The sequence below is a fragment of the Cervus elaphus genome, chromosome 18 (genome assembly GCF_910594005.1).
Source record: "Cervus elaphus chromosome 18, mCerEla1.1, whole genome shotgun sequence".
Lineage (NCBI taxonomy): Eukaryota > Metazoa > Chordata > Mammalia > Artiodactyla > Cervidae > Cervus > Cervus elaphus.
The window spans coordinates 21,276,505-21,297,204 of NC_057832.1; the positions used below are offsets into that span (position 1 = coordinate 21,276,505).

The 20,700-nt window shown below is 37.6% G+C and overlaps 1 protein-coding gene across 4 annotated transcripts in view; it reads left to right on the forward strand.

Annotated features, from left to right (window-relative positions):
* GNGT1 (G protein subunit gamma transducin 1) overlaps positions 1 to 20,700 on the forward strand; it is a 265,934-nt gene that overhangs the window by 113,528 nt on the left and 131,706 nt on the right. The window contains exon 3 of one of the 4 annotated variants that reach the window (XM_043872878.1): positions 17,167 to 17,642. The exons of the other annotated variants lie outside the window; for them this stretch is intronic. Coding sequence (XP_043728813.1) covers positions 17,167 to 17,191 — 25 coding nt within the window. The 3' untranslated portion in view covers positions 17,192 to 17,642. Of the gene's footprint in view, positions 1 to 17,166; positions 17,643 to 20,700 lie in introns of those variants that run through there. 4 annotated transcript variants of the gene reach the window in all.

Consider the following 20,700-nt stretch of genomic DNA (forward strand, 5'->3'; position numbering starts at 1 on the left):
CTCAAAGTATTAATAAGAGGATTTTAAACAGGAAGTTTAAAGGCTGTCCATAGGAGTTACTCCATACTCTTTTTTGATAAAAATGAAAGAAATTATAGTTGAACAAATTTGATAATCTTTCTAAAGTGAGCAGAGTTCTGCTGTTTTGGATTTCTAAAATTCAGTTACCATACCAAATGATTTCAAAAAGATTTGCTTAGATACGTGCTGCAAAAGAACATCTGAAATACAGCTATTTGCAGATAATGTCACAACCCCAAGAAGTTCTTTAGGAGTGAAATAGATATGACAGGTAAGAGATGGTGGGTGATGGGAGTGATGGGTGTGTAGTAGGTAAAAACAACACTCTTTCTCCTGTAGTGTATTTATTCTTTGTGCCAATGTTGTGATTGAATAAGAATTAAGGTGCAACCATTATTATGACCTTAAAATGCAGATTTGAACAAGATTTCTTCTCAGGATCTGCTTGTGTCTTGGGGAGAGAAATGGGAAGGGAAGATCCATTGCAGTAAGTCACCATGGATCACTTCATAATGATTTAAGCTAATTGATCTTATTCAGTGACTCCCAAGCCTGGCTTCAAAACTGGACCACTTGAAAAGCTTTTTATTTTTTTATTTTTTTTCATTTATTTTTATTAGTTGGAGGCTAATTACTTTACAATATTATAGTGGTTTTTGCCATACATTGACATGAATCAGCCATGAAGCAGATTCCTTGGCCTCACTGCAGACTCTGGACACTGCAAGATAGAATCACATTCAGAGGAGATTGGAAATGGGGACACTCACACTCCTCCTCACACTCAATCTAGAGGTTGGAAAAATGGGGACGATAGGCTTTATTAAAATATCTTTCTGCTTTTATTGGGACTCAGAAGGTTAAAAGACCAATCTTTGGAAAAGATATTTAATATTTGGCTGTATTTTTAGTAATTATTTCCTTTTTGGTTCTACTAAGTTTTGAGCAAATTTTGTTTGGGTTTGTTTTTAGTTTATTTTTATAGTGACAACCTTTCAGCTTTGCTGAGGGGAACAGGAAAAGGATTTAGGCTCTTGATTTTAAATATAAATTATATTCCTAGAGGATTAAACTCAGGTGATGTTTAATATTTTTTAGGATGAAAGTAAGATAATTTCATATGCATATTAATTGCCTGGTAATGTGCTAAGCATTTTGTAAGTGTAAATCAACAGAAGTGTCCTGTAGCCTTTTATAGGCGAGAAAGTTGAGAATTGGCAAGGCTAAGTAATTTACCAAAGACCATACAACATCAAAGGATGAATCTAAATTTAGGTTGGCTTTATAGCTCACAGAAGCTCTTAATAACAGGTTGTATTATTTCAGAATGAAAAGCACTCCACGGAGACCTGACAGAACAGAAATATTGGGGATTCTTTCCAGATTTCATATGTGGTCAAGTTGTAACAGGATTTTTCATCTTACAAAGAGAAAAACCAGTATGCTTTCTTTTATTGTAAACCTGCAGAACCGATTCTTATAACTTTATCATTTTAAAAATAATATATATTTATATAATATAAAAATAGTATTTAAAATTGATTGGAATATGTCATGTTTATGCACACAATCAAAAAACCCTTTTATTTTATTTTACTTATAAAATAGTGCTTTTTAGAATTGTATTGCCATAATTCATTTTATTCTTGGAGGGATATGCCTTTCTAAATCTTTCATTAGAATATTTACCATCCTCTATCACAGATTATTTGGTGCATGCTGCATGTGGTGTTCTGTTTCACAGTGATTGTTTTGGGTGAATATCTAAGCTATTTGTTAATTTTATATTACTCTTGAGGAAACAAATGAAAAGCTTACTCCCTTACACATCTGGTGCCATTTCAGAATTAGATGATAAATGAATATATTAAAACCTTCAAATCCATTCTCTGCCATAACAGATTGCATTTGAAAGACATTTTGAAATATTGGAGAGAATATTTCCATAAAATGTCAGCAAAAAGAAGAATTGTCTACATTTTGCATCAAATTTAGGGAATATTCTAAGGAAGTCAAGAAATTTTCTAAATCAGACACTAATATCCCTGTCAAGTTTCCTACATAGTAAAGATTTTTTTTTTAAGTTTAACTTGAAATGATGCTTTCATTTCAGTAACTTTATTTAGGAAGTTTCCTGTTACTATTTCAAAGTCACATTGATTTCCCAGTAATGCACATATGATTGTAATTTTATGAGATATGCCTTGCCGTATGTTCTACATTTCTGAATCAGTTTTATCAGTTTCACTACTGTAAGCTAACTATGAGGGTTTCAACTCTTCCTCATCCTTGGTGACATATGATGTCATCTATCATTTTCAGGTTAGCCCTTTGGATGAAGCTGTGCAAGTATAAAATTGTGGTTTTCAAAACTTACGGCTACCATGGGGAACAGGTGTGAGGAAGGGATAGTTAGGGAGTGTGGGATGGGCATATACACACTGCTCTATTTAAAATGGATAACTGACAAAAACATATTGTATAGCACAGGGAACTCTGCTCACTATTCTATAGTAATCTATATGGGAAAAGAATTTGAAGAAGAATTGATACATGCATATGTATAACTGAACCACTTGGCTGTACACCTAAAACCAACACAAGTTTGTTAATCAACTATATTCTAATAGACAATAAAAAGTGAGAAAGTATAAATAAAATTATGGTTTTGGTTTGTACTGCACTAAGTCAAATACCTTATCATTTATGTACTGACCATTTGTAGATTGGTTTTTGTGATAAACATATTCAAGTCTTTCGTGTAGTTTTTTACTTTAAAAATTATTCTGTGAAGATTCTTTATATATTCTGGACATAAATCCTTTGTCCAATATAAGTCTTCAAAAACTCTTCTCCAATCTATGTCCCACCATTATGCTCTCAATAATGTGCTTAGTTACTTAGTCATGTCTGACTCTTTCCAACTCCATGGACTATAGCCTCCCCAGACTCCTCTGTCCCTGGGATTTTCCAGGCAAGAATACAGGAGTGGGTTGCCATTTCCTCTTCCAGGGACAAAGATATTCCTCAACAATATCTTTGGATAAATAGCCATTTTAAATTTTAATGTAATGCAGTTTGTCCCACTTTCTCTTTATGATTGATGCTTTTGTGTACTTTAAAAAAAACCTTTTACCTATCCCGAGATTATGAACACTTCTCCATATGTTTTCTTTTAAAAGTATTATAGTTTCACTTTTCACATTTAGGTCTATAATTCATGTCATAATTTTGTGTGTAGTATAAAGAATGGGTCTAGATAGATAGATAGGGATATCCAATTGATTCAGCATTGTTTTTGGAAAGATCATTCTGTTTCCACTGCAGTGACAGGTCAACTTAACCCTTGTATTGCAGAATTGTGAATCCTTTTCTGTATTGGTATTTTTGTTTATCTGTGCACCAGTCCAACACCATCTTAAATATTAGAGCATTATAATAGGTCATGTCTGATTTTTCTGCTGTTTGATAATTTGCCGTGGGTATTCTTGGTCTTTTGACTTTCCATATAAACTTTAGAATCAGCTGTTGATTTTCAAAAAATATATTAGCTGGAAATTTGATTGGGATTACATTGTACCAGACATTTTAAAAATATTGAGTCATCTAATCTATGAAGATTATGTATCCCTTCATAATCTCTTTTGTTTTTGTACTTTTCAATATAGTTATTATACACATATTCCATTAGATTTATTTCCAGGTGGTTGATATTTTGTTTTAACATTATAAAGGTAATTTAAAAAAACATTACTTTTTTCTGGATCAGACTTGCTATGTTCACTTATTTCTAATAACTGTAGATTCCATTGGATTTTCTGCACACATGTTATCTGAAAATAATGGAAACTTACTTTTTCATTTCCAGTGTCAGAGTCTTTTATTTTCTTTTCCTTGCCTTATTGCACTGGATGCAAATTCTAGTCTGATTTTGAACAGAAGTGATGACAGAGAACATCACCATGTCTTTCCTATTTCAGAGGGAAGATGTCACCATTCACTGTGGTGTTTGCTGTATGTTCTTCTGCAGGTATTCTTTTTTTTCAGATTGAGGGTATTCCTTCTTATTCCTCATTTTCTAAGAATCCCATTGGAGGGTTCACTGTGTTCTCCATACTCTTCCTTTCTTTTCAGCAAATCTTTGTCTTTTAAGCACCCTGTCTTAGAAAAATAAATCTCTGCTCTTCAGAGGTATTTTACCTTCTTCACTTCTCATTGCTTCCACAGCTCTCCAAATGTCTGTATAACCATGACACTTTGAATTTATCTCACTTTACCTAGTTATTGCAGGAGGATCATTAGCCTGCTGTAACCTAATTCATCCTGCTCAGAAGTTTTGTATTCTTAATGTTTTAATATTTCAAATCTTAGTATTTTAAAACTTCAGTCACTTCATTTCAGTTCAATTGCTCAGTTATGTATGACTTTTTGTGACCCCATGGACTGCAGCACGCCAGGCTTCCCTGTCCATCACCAACTCCCAGAGCTTGCTCAAACTCATGTCCATCGAGTCAGTGATGCCATCCAGCCATCTCATCCTCTGTTGTCTCCTTCTCCTCCTGCCTTCAATCACTTCATGTAATCATTATCTATTTTAAGTTCCTTCTGGGTAAAATTTTATTTCTTTACTTTGCAAAGTAGGGTTTGCTCTTCTGTTGGGGAATTTTAAGGCAAATACTTTTGTAACACTTTTTGCTTCCTTTTAAAGAATCTTTTATTATGTGAGTTGTGTTTTCTTGTTGAATACCTAGGGTAAATACAGAATACTAGCTTTCAAGCTTTTTCTTCTGCTTTTACATACATGAGGGATGACATTCATTTGTATATTACATTCCATCAACATACCTAGAACATAATATAATTCTCATGCCAGAAGTGTTAGTCTGGTTTTGTGCTTTAATTTTTTATTTCTTATTTCTCTCACATTGACTGAATCAATTACTTGAAAGAATCTGCATATGGCGAACCTGTTATTCTTATTTCTAATATTTCTCTGAATTATCATTTTTGTCAGTACAAATTGTATTTTGATAGAAAGATGAGCTTCAGACATATCTGGAGCTATATCTTAGCTCCAAACTCCACTCCAAGCACTTGAGATATCAAATGGGTCTGAATCAAAGTTTTTCTTTTGTCATAGAGAGGAAAACTCTGAAATATATTTATGTCAGATGGAGTGTCATTACACTCCCAGATAGAAATGGCTTATAGGATCGTCTGCTGCAGGGCCCTTCTTATTTAATAGAATCAAGGTGAACAAACTGGAAAGAATGATTTGTCCATCAAGTACACTTATGATAAAATAAATGAAAATTTTATGCTAAATAAGTACTGCTGCTGAGTCGGGTCAGTCGTGTCAGTCGCACAGACTCTGTGCGACCCCATAGACGGCAGCCCACCAGGCTCCCCCGTCCCCGGGAGTCTCCAGGCAAGAGCACTGGAGTGGGTTGCCATTTCCTTCTCCAATGCATGAAAGTGAAAAGTGAAAGTGAAGACACTCAGTCGTGTCTGACTCTGTGCGACCCCATAGACGGCAGCCCACCAGGCTCCCCCGTCCCCGGGATTCTCCAGGCAAGGACACTGGAGTGGGTTGCCATTTCCTTCTCCAATGCATGAAAGTGAAAAGTGAAAGTGAAGACACTCAGTCGTGTCCGACTCTTAGCGACCCCATGGACGGAGGAGCCTACCAGGCTCCTCCGTCCATGGGATTGTCCAGGCAGGAGTACTGGAGTGGGGTGCCATTGCCTTCTCCGTAAGTAAGTGCATGCTGTGTTAAAATGATCTTACTGATATCTAAAACTCTAGAATATTCCTTAGGGTTTAGACTATTTCTGTAAAAGTTACTGAAAATGTTAAATGTCAGAACTCAATTTTTCCATAAGATTAATTATTTAAAAACAAGACTATGCTTGATAAAAAGAAACTGATTTGACTTGAAATTAGGCACATCTGAACATGATATTTTCCTGATTAGTTTTTAATTTATTTTTTTACTGAAGTATAGTTGATTTACAATGCTGTGCCAATCTCTGCTATACAAAAAAGTGACTTAGTTATAAAAATATAAACATTCTTTTTAATTAATTTTTAAAACAATAATATCTACTATATATCTAGCAGGATAATGTCAGTTTCCTTTAAATCTATATTCTCATCTGTGCCAGGCACAGATTTCCTGCACTTTGACAATGAAGTTTTTCTTGTTTATTTTTCTCTTATTTTTGTTAGACCATAATAATATCAGATCATGTACACCATTCCTCTTCTAGAATATTTATAAAATATTTATTGAAGCCCTCCTATGTGCTGTGTTACATCCTATGAAAATCATATTCCAAGTGTAATGGTTGACCTCTGAGTTCAAGTAAGTTACAATTTTTTTAAACCTTGTGTACTTATATAAAGTGAAAAATAGACAGGCAATCTGATATAGGACATTATTTCTCAAAATATTGTCTTGGAATATATACATCAGGTTATCGGGATTGCTTGCCAAAGTTGTTGATTCTGAAGTCCTTTACAGACAAAATTAACCAGAATATCTGTGAGTTAGGATGGGGCATATGCTCTTTATACAATTTTCCTTTATTTTGCTGTACATGTAAAACTTAAGGATTAGTGGTAAGGCAGTAGAAGCTTGGAACCAAATTATCATTAAATTAAATAATGTCATTATTAATTAAATGTATGATCGTCAGAAAGATTTTTTAGCCTCTCTTTAGCTATTCTTATATTTAAATAGGGATAATATTTGTAGGTGGGAAAATCTGATATAATGTATACACGCTGACCAGTATCAAGCATGTCAAATAGTGATTGCTCAGTAATGCTATCATTAACATGCTTTAAAAAATAGCCAGAAATTATGTTGGAAAGTAAAAAACGGCTCACAAAAGATTTCCACTGACATTTAGAATAGGTTATTTTTCAGGAAACATGTTCCCACAAAACACCTTTAAAGGCTGTTAAATGTTTTTAAAAAATCAGCAAAGGCGTTAGAAATCTACCAAAACAGTTAAGACTTGAGGGAGGGAGGTTTTAGAAAGAAGGGAACAGAGATGAGATGAGTGTTACAAGTAGTATTTCCAAAGGGATATTTACCAGTTCTGAATGAGCAAACTGGGATATTCACCCACCAACTTTTGTTTGCTAGGGTTGGGAGGTAGGGGGTTAACTCCAGACTACCACATGCACGGGCAAGGGTAGCTTTGGGGAAAGCCCAGTCTTCCCAGGTGGCGCAGTGGTAAGGAGTCCCCGTGCCAGTGCCGGAGGAGCAAGAGATGCAGGTCCAACCTCTGGGCTGGGAAGGTGCCCTGGAGTAGGAAGTGGCAGCCCACTTCACTATTCTTGCCTGGGAAATTCTGTGGACAGAGGAGCCTGGTGGACTACAGTCCATAAGGTGGCGAAGAGTCAAACACGACTGAGCACGCGTATCACCATCATCTGGGACAAAGAGATGCAGATACCAGTTATTGACAGAATAGAATCTGCTGAATGAAGCTTTACTCCAATAAAGCTGGAGTGAGATGAAAAATACTGTTGAAGGTCAACGCTTTAATATTCTGTGTTATTCATGTCCTATATTAAAGTGATTCTGTCCTTTCATAATTTCTCTAAAGCAGTAGTTATTGACACTTTATGAAACAGGGAAGCTAGAGAAACTAGCTGCAGTTTTTGAACTCACAGCTGATATTCATCACCTCCCTCCTCAATTGTTCCTGGATTCCCCTCAACCTCAGCTAGTTCCCTAGCCTGGTGGAGACCCAGACCTCCATCACTCTTTTTTTATGCCTCCTTTTTTTATTATGCCCTTTTCAAGCTATGGTTGCTCTAAATGCCCATTTCTGGCAGTTACTGAACATGGAAGCAAAACAGGCACCCCAGTGAATTCCTTGCGTTTCACACATCTCCCTCCATTCAGACATATCTGTAGCATTTCTATTTCCTCATGATAATCAGAGTCAGTCAGAGTGGATGGTATAGAAACTCCTGTGTTTGAGGCTTTGAAGAGTATTGTGTGACCAAGTCACAATTCACAGGCTGTTGGATTCTCTGGTGAAAGAATCTTTCTTCACCTCAGCCCCCACTCCCATCAAAGGAAAAGGACCTCAGGTTAAACAGAGCCTGAACTTAAATGTTGTTGTTGTTTAGTTGCTAAGTGGTGTCCAACTCTGCGACCCCATGGACTGTAACCTGCCAGACTTCTCTGCCCATGGAATTCTCCAGGTGGCTTGCCATTTCCTTCTCCAGGGGATCTTCCCAACCCAGGGATCGAACCCACATCTCCTGCTTGGCAGGCAGATTTTTTTTTTTTTTTTGTACCACTGAGCCAACTGGGAATGGATAGAAAACGAAAACTTCTGCAGTTGATCGCTTGGAAAGAAGGTGAAATTATGTCCATCCTTTGGGTCCCAGGACTCAGTTTTCTGCCTCCATGAGCACTGTAAACATGCCCTGATCCTGCAAGTTATGCCCACACTAGTGATTTCACTGCCCCTGTAAGAGTCCATGCCAAGGCCATCAGTCCAGCAGCTGACAGGTGGTGCAGGGTATGAAAGGTCTACTGATCTGGTATGAAGCACTTTTATGCAGTATTGTGCTATAACTAATCAGACATCCCATGAGTCTTTGGACTTTGCTAGCTAAGGCTCTGTGGGTAGAAAAAGTAAACCCATAACTGGAATATTACCAGCCCTAATAAGGACAAGTTTCTGCATTCTCTGGGGAAGAAAGAATCAGATTATTCAACTTGCTGTCGAGGAGATGGGTGGATTCATCAAGGGATGGTGCCATACAGAGGATTTAGTGTCAGTTTTTACTGCCATTGGACATTCAGGAGCAAGAATGGATACCCAGGCTTAGTGAGATAGAGCACATACTACTAGGTGTATGAATTGCCTCCATCCTGCCGCTATGGTTACTACTTTCACGCACTTGTTGTCAAAGACCTGGGGTGACCGAGCAGGGAGGCTGGCTAATCTCCACCAAATGTCAAATTAGCCGTTTGATTCCTCTCCTGCAGTAGGGGGGCATTGATATGAAATCAAAGAAGCACGCACTATTCCTCCATTTCCTGCTAGCTATTAGTTGAGAGAAGAATTCTCTATAGAAAGTGGCAGTGCTTGAGAACTTGAGAAACGAAGTGATGTATAACTTTGAGAGTGCAGGACATTGTCAAAGGAAGACAGAGGTAGGAAGACTGAAGAAATGTAATAAAGCCTGGAAAAAGCCCTGAAGAGATTTCATAAACAACTAGGTTCTCATCCCAGTACTTTCACAGTGAGCACACAAATGGACTAACCATAATGCCAAGGATGGAGGCAACAGTAGGTATTCTATCTCACTGATCAGCCAGAGAAGGAGAGAAGACCTCATGTTAGAGGGCTTTTGTGACAGGGAGTGGCAAAAAATTACACACACAAAAAAAGACATAACACTTTCACCTCTCTGACAACTTAGCCCGAAGCTGGGCATAAATATGAGAAAACTACAGTGTTCTTATTTCATGCTCATCATCCTAACATCATGAAACCATTTAAGTAACATGAAGGGCACTGCACTTTCTTGCATTAAATCAACACCTAAATCACTTGGTCCGTTGTTGTGAAATGTTCTTTCAAATGTATTTCCACATGTATTTATTTCAGTGGCACCAAGGAAAATTGCACAAGTTTTGGAGTCAGACAAACCAAGTTTAGACTTTATCTCTTAATTTGACAAGGTTATTTAAATTATCCAAGCTACTTAATGCACAGCCAGTCACATAACAGGGTCTTATTATGCACTAATGGATATTATTATCAGTATTATTTATCATAGCCCTAAAGAAATTTAATAAACATTTTAATGGCAATTCCAGAATTGCCACCATATCCTCTAGGGAAAATCCTTCAACCTTTGTAAGATGAATTTTATGATTTTTGTTTGTAAAGAAGTAGATTAAATGTCACTATTTACATGTTTTGTATTGATATTTCCAAAGGAAACATATTTGGCCTAAAGGTTCCAAGAAAACAAGACCTTTACATTACTTAATTTATAGTTTTTCACTTCTTTGGTCAAATCAGCTACATATCAGTTGTTGCTACTTCCTCAAGGATGGTTTATTTATCAGACCAACTAGATGGAGCTCAATATGACTTTTCAAATTAAGAAGTAAAGATAATGTTCTTTCCAGGGAAAAATCTACATCAGTATTTCAGTCATTCACCCAGGTCATGTAAAGTTGCAGTTTAAATTCCCAGCACACTATGGCTTAGACATTTTATGACACCAGGCATTTAGGAGAACTGACTTATTAACCAAAAGATGGTATTGAACCTCTTGTTGTTCTCACCAGGTGAATGTATTTTGACTTGTAAAATTCACCTCTGTATACATTTTTAGGGTATGAGAAATTATTACTTAAAAAAAAACAGATTTCCTAGCTATATTATAATAGCTCCACCACTCTGTCAAGAAGAAATATTGCTTTAGCTTGACCACATTTATACGAAGAGTTTCTGCTAAATGCAAATAAAAGCAACAGTTGTACTTTATATATGTCATTGTACTATAATGCTTTTAAGATCATGAAATCATGATATATACTCAAGTCATAAAATTTTAGTTAAATGTCTTTTGCTGGGGTTCACTTGCAGAGACTACAGTGCTCTTAAGCAGGTTGGAACAGAGATAGATTTATTACTGGATATTGAAAGGCTTACAGAAATCTTTATAGTTGCTGAAAACTAGGATAAATCAATACTTCAGGCCGACTCTCCCACCATGGACAATAGATGAGAAGACCAGCTGGAAAAATTCTCTCATTGCTGCCATTCAGGGTCAGCCTTGAGGAGCTCTGTGATGTAGTGGCTATCAGCCTTTTGCTGGTGCCAGAATGTCACGAAGAAAGAACACTTTCTTTCCTCTACTAACTATTAAACAGTCAACAACTTTTATTTCCCCTCCAAAGGTATCGGGCCAAAGGGAGCTTCTTTAAGACCATAGGTATAGTTAAAGCTAAGGCAACAAAGCAGTGGGAACAGGGACCTTGAGGGCCATGTTCAGGCAAGTTATTCATTCTTTCTGATCTGCTAGGGCCCATCCCATATTCACTATCTGTTGAACAATGACATGCTCCATGCACATGGTTCAACAAATCAAATGATACTCCACTCATGATGGACAGTTTGAGGGTCATAATCCCTTCATATTCTTGGGTTCAATATTCAGTCTAAGCTAGTGCACTGTTAGACCACTCTGTGTTTTTCAAGGCTATATATTCAATCTAAGGTGGAGGTTCTCATGTCAACAAATTTGGTCTAGTCATAATAATCTGGTTTAACATTCCAAGAATCCACTCTCAGACATTTCCCCCACATATTTACATATATTAAATTGAGAAAAACACTACTTTCTGTGTGTAAGCTATTACCAGATTAAACATTCCTTGTACTGTTTTGTCTGGGCTCTAATGAGAACCTGATTTTATTATGGGCTAAAAGACAATAAAAATATTTAGGGTGAGTCCTGTAGAGATTTAGCATTCCTTTATGAGACAGCTTTCCTAGGTCAAGTCACTGAATGTTATTTATGCAGTTTGAGTCATCCTTTAGTTGGGGTGGTGAGGAGGCTGCTTCCTTTTTCAAAGTTCTGCTGCTGCTGCTGCTGAGTCGCTTCAGTCGTGTCTGACTCTGCGCGACCCCATAGATGGCAGCCCACCAGGCTCCCCCGTCCCTGGGATTCTCCAGGCAAGAACACTGGAGTGGGTTGCCATTTCCTTCTCCAATGCATGGAAGTGTAAAGTGAAAGTGAAGTTGCTCAGTCGTGTCCAACTCTTCGCAACCCCATGGACTGCAGCCTACCAGGCTCCACTGTCCATGGGATTTTCCAGTCTCAAAGTTCAGGGGGACTTAAAAGTCTGAGGTTGTCAGCCTCATCTTTCACACCAACTTTTTCCAGTCCATGACTTAGGGTTCCAATCTATTGTAACCAATGCTTTACCTTAGTATGAGGACTCAGAATTGTTTACCATTAATTCTTGAGCCCCCATTGGCTCAGATGGTAAATCATCTGCCTGCAATTCAGGAGAGCTGAGTTCAATTCATGGGTCGAGAAGATCCCCTGGAGAAGAGAATGGCAACCCATTCCAGTATTCTTGCCTGGAGAATTTCATGAACAGAGGAGCCTGGCAGGCTACAGTCCATGGTGTTGCAAAGAGTCAACAACTTTTACAATAAATTCCTGTGCTTAATCCTCAGCCATAAGTTCACTGGATTCAGGAAAGTTTCATTGAAATAATATTTCAATAAAAGTCCCTTAGAGTTTCTCTGTACACACCTCCCCACCCTCTGCTAAGCTTTGAGTAGAGGGTTTAGTTCAGGCTTTCCATTTTTTCCTTTCCTTTTTGAACTATCTCTAGATTAGGAAGAAGCAGCCAATCTCATCCTTCAGTCTTTTTAAACATTATTGTCAAAATCATTCATAGTTCCAAAGCTAATTGATTTTCCAATAACTTGTTCTTTACTATACTCCATCAGTGGTGATGACTATATGAGTGGTCAATATATTTTTATATTACATATTGCCAGTGTCCCATGTCTCCTTGATGACATTATGACATATTTGCTCACCTAATATACAAGCAACTCCATCCCTACACTATCGTTGAGGTCTATTTCCTGAGAATACTCCTATTACCAATTTATTTATCCATCAAGGCCATAGCAGAAAACAGATGGAACACTGAGAGAAAATTAGAGGAAGGGAATATTTGCAGTTATGTCGGAAAAATTAAAGGAACAAGCAAGGATGGTGAAACAAATAAGATATGAAGGGACAATGCGTAAGAGCTTTAACCAGAGACTAGCAAGAGCTATAGTTGTGGGAAGAGGCTTCTTGTTGGTGGCTAGGACCTAAATTAAAGGTATTTGTATATTACCATTTCCAGGGTAAGTAGGGAAGGAGCTGGGAGAAACAAATATCTCAATCTCTCTTCCTTTCCTCCCTCCAGTATCCTTCTGGTAAGATCATTTGGAAGCCAGTTGCGTGGTGATGCCTTCCATAAAAGACAGCATCTCAGAACTCAGAGCTGAGTATGGATGGATAAAGAGTCGAGCAGATAAAACAAACTAAGATGTTCAGAACAGATTTTTGTTGGTTGGCCGCTGCCAACCATCTCTTAGGGTCAAATCATCCTGATTATCGCTCAAGCTCTGTGACTGTGCTGTGACTGTGCCCCCGTATTCGTGATGTTAAATGATTGCTCCCTGGTCTCAGTTAACTCAGAATCTCATCATTCCCATTTATATCAGAATTTATTTAATGGCAGCCTTCCCAACTTTTTGTGTTTGTGCGTGCAATCAATGTTCATTTATTGATTTTTTTAAATCAGCAAAGATTTCTTTTACACACTACCAATCTTTAGAATTCCAAAAGAAATTGCCTGTTTTGCAATGACTTGTTATATCATAATTTGAGAGACAACAAAAATAAAATTTCCCACGTTTTTATGATCATCCTTCAGAGAAGAATCGCTCCAGAACTTTCCAAACATTTATTTCTCAATATATTAATTAAGGAAAATTTTCTTGGGCTCCCAGGATGCATAGTTAAGAAAGAGTAAGTAAGCAATCCAGTCCATCCCCAAATTTGTGTCTTCCTAAGTTTTTCCATTTTAATCTTCTGTATTTAGAAAGAATTTCTGTCGTAGGAACTTTATTTAGTATACACAGTCACTGAGGTATTAGGTAATCAACTGAGCAAATCATCTGTCCTATTTGAGATGATTTGTTGAATCCAAGATCTCAGGTTAATAAATTTGGCTGAAATTAAAATTTATCTTCCTCACTGTCAATCATGTTCCTAAGTATGAGTCCACATAATGGAAGAGGACCCTGTAAAGATTTCACCTCATGTAGTTATTAAATAGGACTTTCCTGGTGGCTCAGATGGTAAAGAATCCACCTGTAATGCAATAGATCTAGGTTTAATCCCTGGGTCGGGAAGATTCCCTGGAGAGGGGAATGGCTACCCACTCCAGTATTCTTGCCTGGAGAATTCCAAGTATAAGTGGATACAGAACTCATCATGACCCATCCATAACCTCATTGCTTACAGATTAAAGTTAGAGTCAGGTTTTATTCTGTTACTTAGGACATAGAGTTCAGATGGTTATTTTCAAGAAAAAGCTTTTAAGCTTTTAAGCACTCGTTGCTAATGCTCAGCTTGTCTCCATAAAATTTTAGATTTATACTTTAAAACCACAAAGGTTATTGGATTCTCTGCAGCATTACTACACCATCTTTGAAGGAAAACAAAGCCCCGGTTGAGTCCTCCACAAAAAGAAAATCAATTAACAGCAGAAACAACAAATTGCTAATATTTCAAGGAATACTTAGAAAGCAATTGTTTTGCTTACATTGGGTTCCATTAAAGCTTTTTCTGGGATTTTCTTCCCACTGAGTTAGTGATGAATCTTACCACTTCTCTTGGAAATCATACAGAACAGTAAAGGGAAAATGACATACAGCAGACTGACCGTTAAGTAAATACATGATTCCTTTTCATTGTTCACAGTTGTTTCTGGCATCTGTCTCCCCATGCTGAACTGTCTGGAGAGCCCTCAGCTTGACTTTTAGGTGGAACCCTATGAATAGTTCTCACCTAAAATATGTGAACAGAAGTGAATGTATGTCAATTCTGGGCCTAGGTGGTTAAGAAGTGGGTGTGTCTCCTTTAATCTTTCCTTACTCTATCTCCCAACTGAATGTGGAGAACTCTGAGATGGAGCCTAGTGGAAAAACAATAAAGATGAAGTGTGGATTCCTAAACCACTCAGTGGAGTGGAGATAAGATGTCAATTCACCAACCACTCTCCCACGGGAACTTTGCATTAGCAAGAAACAAGGTTTACTTACATTAGATCCTTTGTTAGAACAGCTAAGTGAAAGTGAAGTTGCTCAGTCGTGTCCGACTCTTTGCGACCCCGTGGACTGTAGCCTACCAAGCTCCTCCGTCCATGGAATTCTCCAGGCAAGAATACTGGAGTGGGTTGCCATTTCCTTCTAGTAAGGCAATACAAATCTCACATGTAAACTGCACTGAATAGGGCAGAAACTGGGGAACGTGAAAGAGGCACAGACAATTTTAGGACAGCATAGAGATGTATTATTGTTGTTCAGTCACTAAATTGTGTCTGACTCTTTTGCAGCTCCATAGATAGTAGCCTGTCAGGCTCCTCTGTCCATGGATTTCTCCAGGCAAGAATACTGGAGTGGGTTGCCATTTCCTTGTCCAGGGGATCTTCCTGACCCAGGGATTGAACCTTGTCTCCTGCATTGGCAGGCAGGTTCTTTACCACTGAGCCACCAGGGAAGCCCAATAGAGGTGGCAGATGTCAGCAAATACCAGCATACCTTGACAGCTAAATGTGGGTATACCTCATTGGAAGATGATTTATATGAAGAAACCTGTAAAAAGGGCAAGGGGCAGAAACCCTGCTGAAACAAGGTAGGATGTAAGGACCAGAGCAAAGGCAGCCAGAGTCATAGTCATATGACTTGGAAGAGCCATATTTTAGAGTCTGAACTAAAACAACAGATAAAGGATTTTTTGACCCTTGAACCTTTGAAAAGAGCCACCCTCATTTTCTAGAGAACTCTTGCTTCTAGTTCAGAAGAATCCATCTAATTTAAATATGAATAATGGAAAAGAATTTTGGTCATCCTGTATCGAAAGACACCATAAGAAAGAGGATAAAAATCAGTGCTACATTCTGGCAGGTGATAAAATATGGCCAGAAATGTTGTGAACACTAAACTATATCTTATTAAAATTATTGAAATGTCATTGTAAAGAAGATATTCCTTGAATATCCAGATAAATATTCAGAATCTGTTGCAAGCAAAATACAGTGTTTCATGTTAGATGATATCTCTTTACAATAAAATTCTTAATTAGAAAAAAGATATTCAAGATACATTAGGGGAAAAATGTGAACCAAGGATATTTTACACACTCAAACTGTCTAGTAAAAAGGCTATTGGTTATTGTGAATATTTAGAATATTGGAGAATATTGTATTCATGAGCTCTTCCTAAAGTATTTACTAGAGCACAATTTTCATCCATTCAAGGAGTTATAGGAAAAACTCCTTAAAGGAGTAATGAATGAATAATGAATACCTGAAGAGTAGAATATTGACTAAAAAGTTGATGTAAATGTAGCAGAATGGTTTATTAAATCTTCTGACAGCATAGAAATGACAGGTAATAGAAACGGCATGATGAGTGGAGAAAAGGTAGAATGTTGAAAGTCAAGGCATGTTGTTTAAAGCTGAAAACTAAGAAGCAAGAGCGTAAGCACATTAGGATAACAAGGTAAACAGAAAGAAAGATAATGCTGTTGAGTAAGGCTGAATGGTAGAGGAATGAAGCGAGAGAAGTTATATACCACTTTCATGAAGAGAGAGGTTTTCTACTCCCTAAGAAGATAGAAGTATAAACCCTTTACATATACAGATATAAACTAATTATCAGAAAAATAACAATAAAAAAGGGAAAGAGTCCACACAGTGAAAAAGTGGATGAAACATTAGATAAAATGCAGAACAGGAACCAAACTTACTGTTGAACCAATCAAGGATATTGGGCTTAATCTAATTAGAAGAAGAATCCAATCCTACCTTGTATGAAAGAGATGTATCTTAACTGATTTAGAAATGTTGAAAAAGTTAAAAATTTTATTTTTCAAATAAAAATAAGTAAACCAGAAATAAGGAGATGAAAAAATAGCAGATACCTTTCAACTTGCCACAGGATAATGGAGGCTGTCTAAAATTTAGTGTTTCCATAGGTTCTCTTGCAAAACACACAAGAAACAATAAAATATCATCCACTTACCATATCCAGAGCATAACAGGGGACATAGATGACCAAAAATGCAGTATTCATGGAAGTGGGCAATAAATAGCCAAGATTAGGAGCATTCTTTCCAGAAGCCACCCCAGAGCTGAAGATTGGAGCAGCTCTACAGAGAAGAAAAAGTGCTTGGGACCCACATTGGCAGAAAACAGATTATATCAACTGTCGCTTCTCTAGTCACATGGGCTCACACAGAGTTAGACATGACTGAGCAACTTCCACTTTACCTTTACCCTTACAGGACTATTATCCCCAAGAAAATGTAACACATGAAGAGATTTCCTGCGATCGCGCTGGCTTCCTGCTGGAGACATGATATAAAGGGAAGGAAACCCACAGAAATCATTGATGACATGCTGATTTGAGAGGTCATCTGACTTTTGGAAACTCACCCAAAGACACACCACAAAAACAGTGGTAGATGCAACCCTAGTCAATATTCAGTCTTGGGCTCTTCAACTTCAGAGTCTATGCTTTTCACTGCTACTCTATCCTGCATACATTACACTTTAGTGCGTAGGATCCAGTGCTCTCGATTAGAGTCTAGAAATCAAACTTTAGCTGAGTTTTCTCTTGGAAATTGAGGCAGATGGAAAATTTGAGGCAAGAGAAAAATAATAGGTTGCTTTTGAAAATTACGATAATTATGAACTTCCTCACGGTCATAGACACATTGTTGTCATTAGAAAAAGCCAATTTTTGTACTACTGAACTGGAATACACCCTATAGCTGCATCGAGAGCATAAGTAAAGAGCTTTCATTGAAAGATGGCTCTGTGTCTCATAAATTATTTAAGAAAGCTTCTACAATCTGAGAATAACATGCTGATCAATCAAGTTTATAGCACAATATGCTGACAGACCGTATAGAGTAGGCTAATATTCTTCAAATAGTTTAGTTGAGAAGTAACTGTGCAGTTGTAGCAGGTATTCATTCACTCTTTCTTTCTCAGAAAAAATTCTAAGATCAAAAGCTGGACAGGGTTCTGATACTGAAGCTGACAAAATCTACAGCAAAATTAAATGAAAGCCTAAAATAATAAGCAAGTGAAACTTCAGTGAAAATAGTGGGGTGAGGACCCTCAAAAATCCTCTCACTCACGAAAGCAGTAAGAACAGTTAGAAAACTTGTTAGAAACAACTTTATAAGAACTCCAGGAATTAAACAGAGGCTCGTATAATAGCAGTCCAAGGAGAATTTATTCAAGAAAAGCAGCTGAATCTCTAACAAAAGTGCGGTTTATGGCATTTTAGTTTGCTCTATTTCTTTCATTTCCTAACTGCACAATAGCCTCAAAAACCAACAACCCCCAGTCACAATGAAAAGAAAGCTGGAGTCATTGAAAGAGGGAGAATGGAGTTGAAGTTCCTTCAAAATCCCAGTCCCAGAGAACTATTGTCATTTGACATGTCTGGTGGTTCAATGGTAGACCACATTTCCAAGGCAGACTTTATTTGAACTGGTTCAGAGCTTTCTTAGTGCTAACATTCTTTTACCAAGGGCTGTTTGTTAGAAAAGATCAGAGGCAATTAATTAACATCATGACTACCCAAGGCAGTGGAAAACAGCTGGGGAAAGCAACAAGCTAATCAACAAGCTGTAAAGAAAACTCTGAACAATGTAGTGTCTATAGAGGGCTTTGAAAAGTCCTACATATTCATATCTATGATTCTAGAAGGTCATGCATATACAACCCAACAAGCATCTCATCAAAAAAGATATAGACATGGTAAATAAGCATATTAAGAATATGCTGGGCATTATTTGTCATAAGAAAATTGCATATCAAGAGAACAATGAGATGTTACTACATATTTCTTAGGTTGGCTGAAGTAAAAAAAAATGACAATACAAATTTTTGATGTAGAACAAAAGAAACTCACATTCATTACTGGTAGTAATGAAAAATGGTACAGCCATTTTGGAAGACAGTTTGATAGTTTCATACAAAGCTAAACAGTCTAAACCATATAACCTAGCAGTTATGCTCTTAGTATTTACCCATTTGATTTGAAAACTGAGGCCCACATAAATACCTGCATAGAAATGTTTATAGCAGCTTTATTCATAATTGCCAAGACAGAAGCAACCAGATATCTTTCAACAGGTAAATGGATAAACAAACTGTTATATCCATAAAGTCCATACAGATCAAACCAGTTAATCCTAAAGGAAATCAACCTGAATATTCATTGGAAGGACTGATTCTGAAGCTGAAGTTCCAGTACTTTGGCCATCTGATGCAAAGAGCTGAATCATTGGAAAAGCCCCTGACTCTGGTAAAGATTGAGGGCAGGAGGAGAAGCGGGCAGCAGATGAGATGGTTAGATAACATCACCAACTCAATGGACATGAATTTGCGCAAACTCCCAGAGACAGGGAAGAATAGAGGAGCCTTGCGTGCTGCAGTCCACGGGGTTATGAAGAGTCAGACATGACTTAGCAACTAAGCAACAACAACAACAGTATCCATACAGTGGAATATTATTCAACAGTAAAAAGAAGTGATCTATTATCAAAGCATGAAAAGACGTGGGAAAACCTAAATAGCACTTGTTAAGTGAAAAAAAACCAGTCTAAAAAGTCTATGACCTGTATGATTCCAATATGACATTTGGGAAAGACGAAATTTACAGAGCCAGGTAAAAAAGCTCTATGGCCAAAGCTGGAATGATTCGAAAAACAGCATAATTTTTACTAAATGATAATCCAAAGTATAAAATAAATACTCATTGAGTCCATCCTAGCATAAATAAGTGGTTAAATAAGTTAATAGAGGTGGGGGAGAAGAGACAAATAACCCATGCTTGTGCTCAGTCGCTCACTTGTATCCGACCCTTCGCGACCCCATGGACTATAGTCTCCCAGGCCTCTCTGTCCACAGGATTCTACAGGCAAGAACACTGGAGTGGGCCGTCATTTCCTTCTCCAACCTGTGCTTAAGAATTCAGAATAATTTATGTAAATATGTTGCCCTCAAGGAGTTGGAACATGACTTCCTACTACTTAAGTGTGTGTTGTCCATAGTTCAGTTCAGTTCAGTTCAGTCGCTCAGTCGTGTCCGACTCTTTGCGACTCCATGAATCACAGCACGCCAGGCCTCCCTGTCCATCACAAACCCCCCGGAGTCTACTCAAACTCATGCCCATCGAGTCGGTGATGCCATCCAACTATCTCATCCTCTGTTGTCCCCTTCTCCTTCTGCCTTCAATTTTCCCAGCAACAGGGTCTTTTCCAATGAGTCAACTCTTTGCATGAGGTAGCCAAAGTACTGGAGTTTCAGCTTGAGAATCAGTCCTTCCAATGAACACCCAGGACTGATCTCCTTTAGGATGGACAGGTTGGATCTCCTTGCAGTCCAAGGGACTCCCAAGAGTCTCCTCCAACACCACAGTTCAAAAGCATCAATTTTTCGGCACTCAGCTTTCTTCACAGTCCAAATCTCACATTCATACATGACCACTGGAAAAACCATAGCCTTGACTAGATGGACCTTTGTTGGCAAAGTAATGTTTATGCTTTTTAATATGCTATATAAGTTGGTCATAACTTTCCTTCCAAGGAGTAAGAGTCTTTTGATTTCATGGCTGTAGTCGCCATCTGCAGTGATTTTGGAGCCCAAAAAATAAAGTCTGACACTGTTTCCACTGTCTTCCCATCTATTTCCCATGAGGTGAAGGGACCAGATGCCATGATCTTAGTTTTCTGAATGTTAAGCTTTAAGCCAACTTTTTCACTCTCCTCTTTCACTTTCATCAAGAGGCTTTTTAGTTC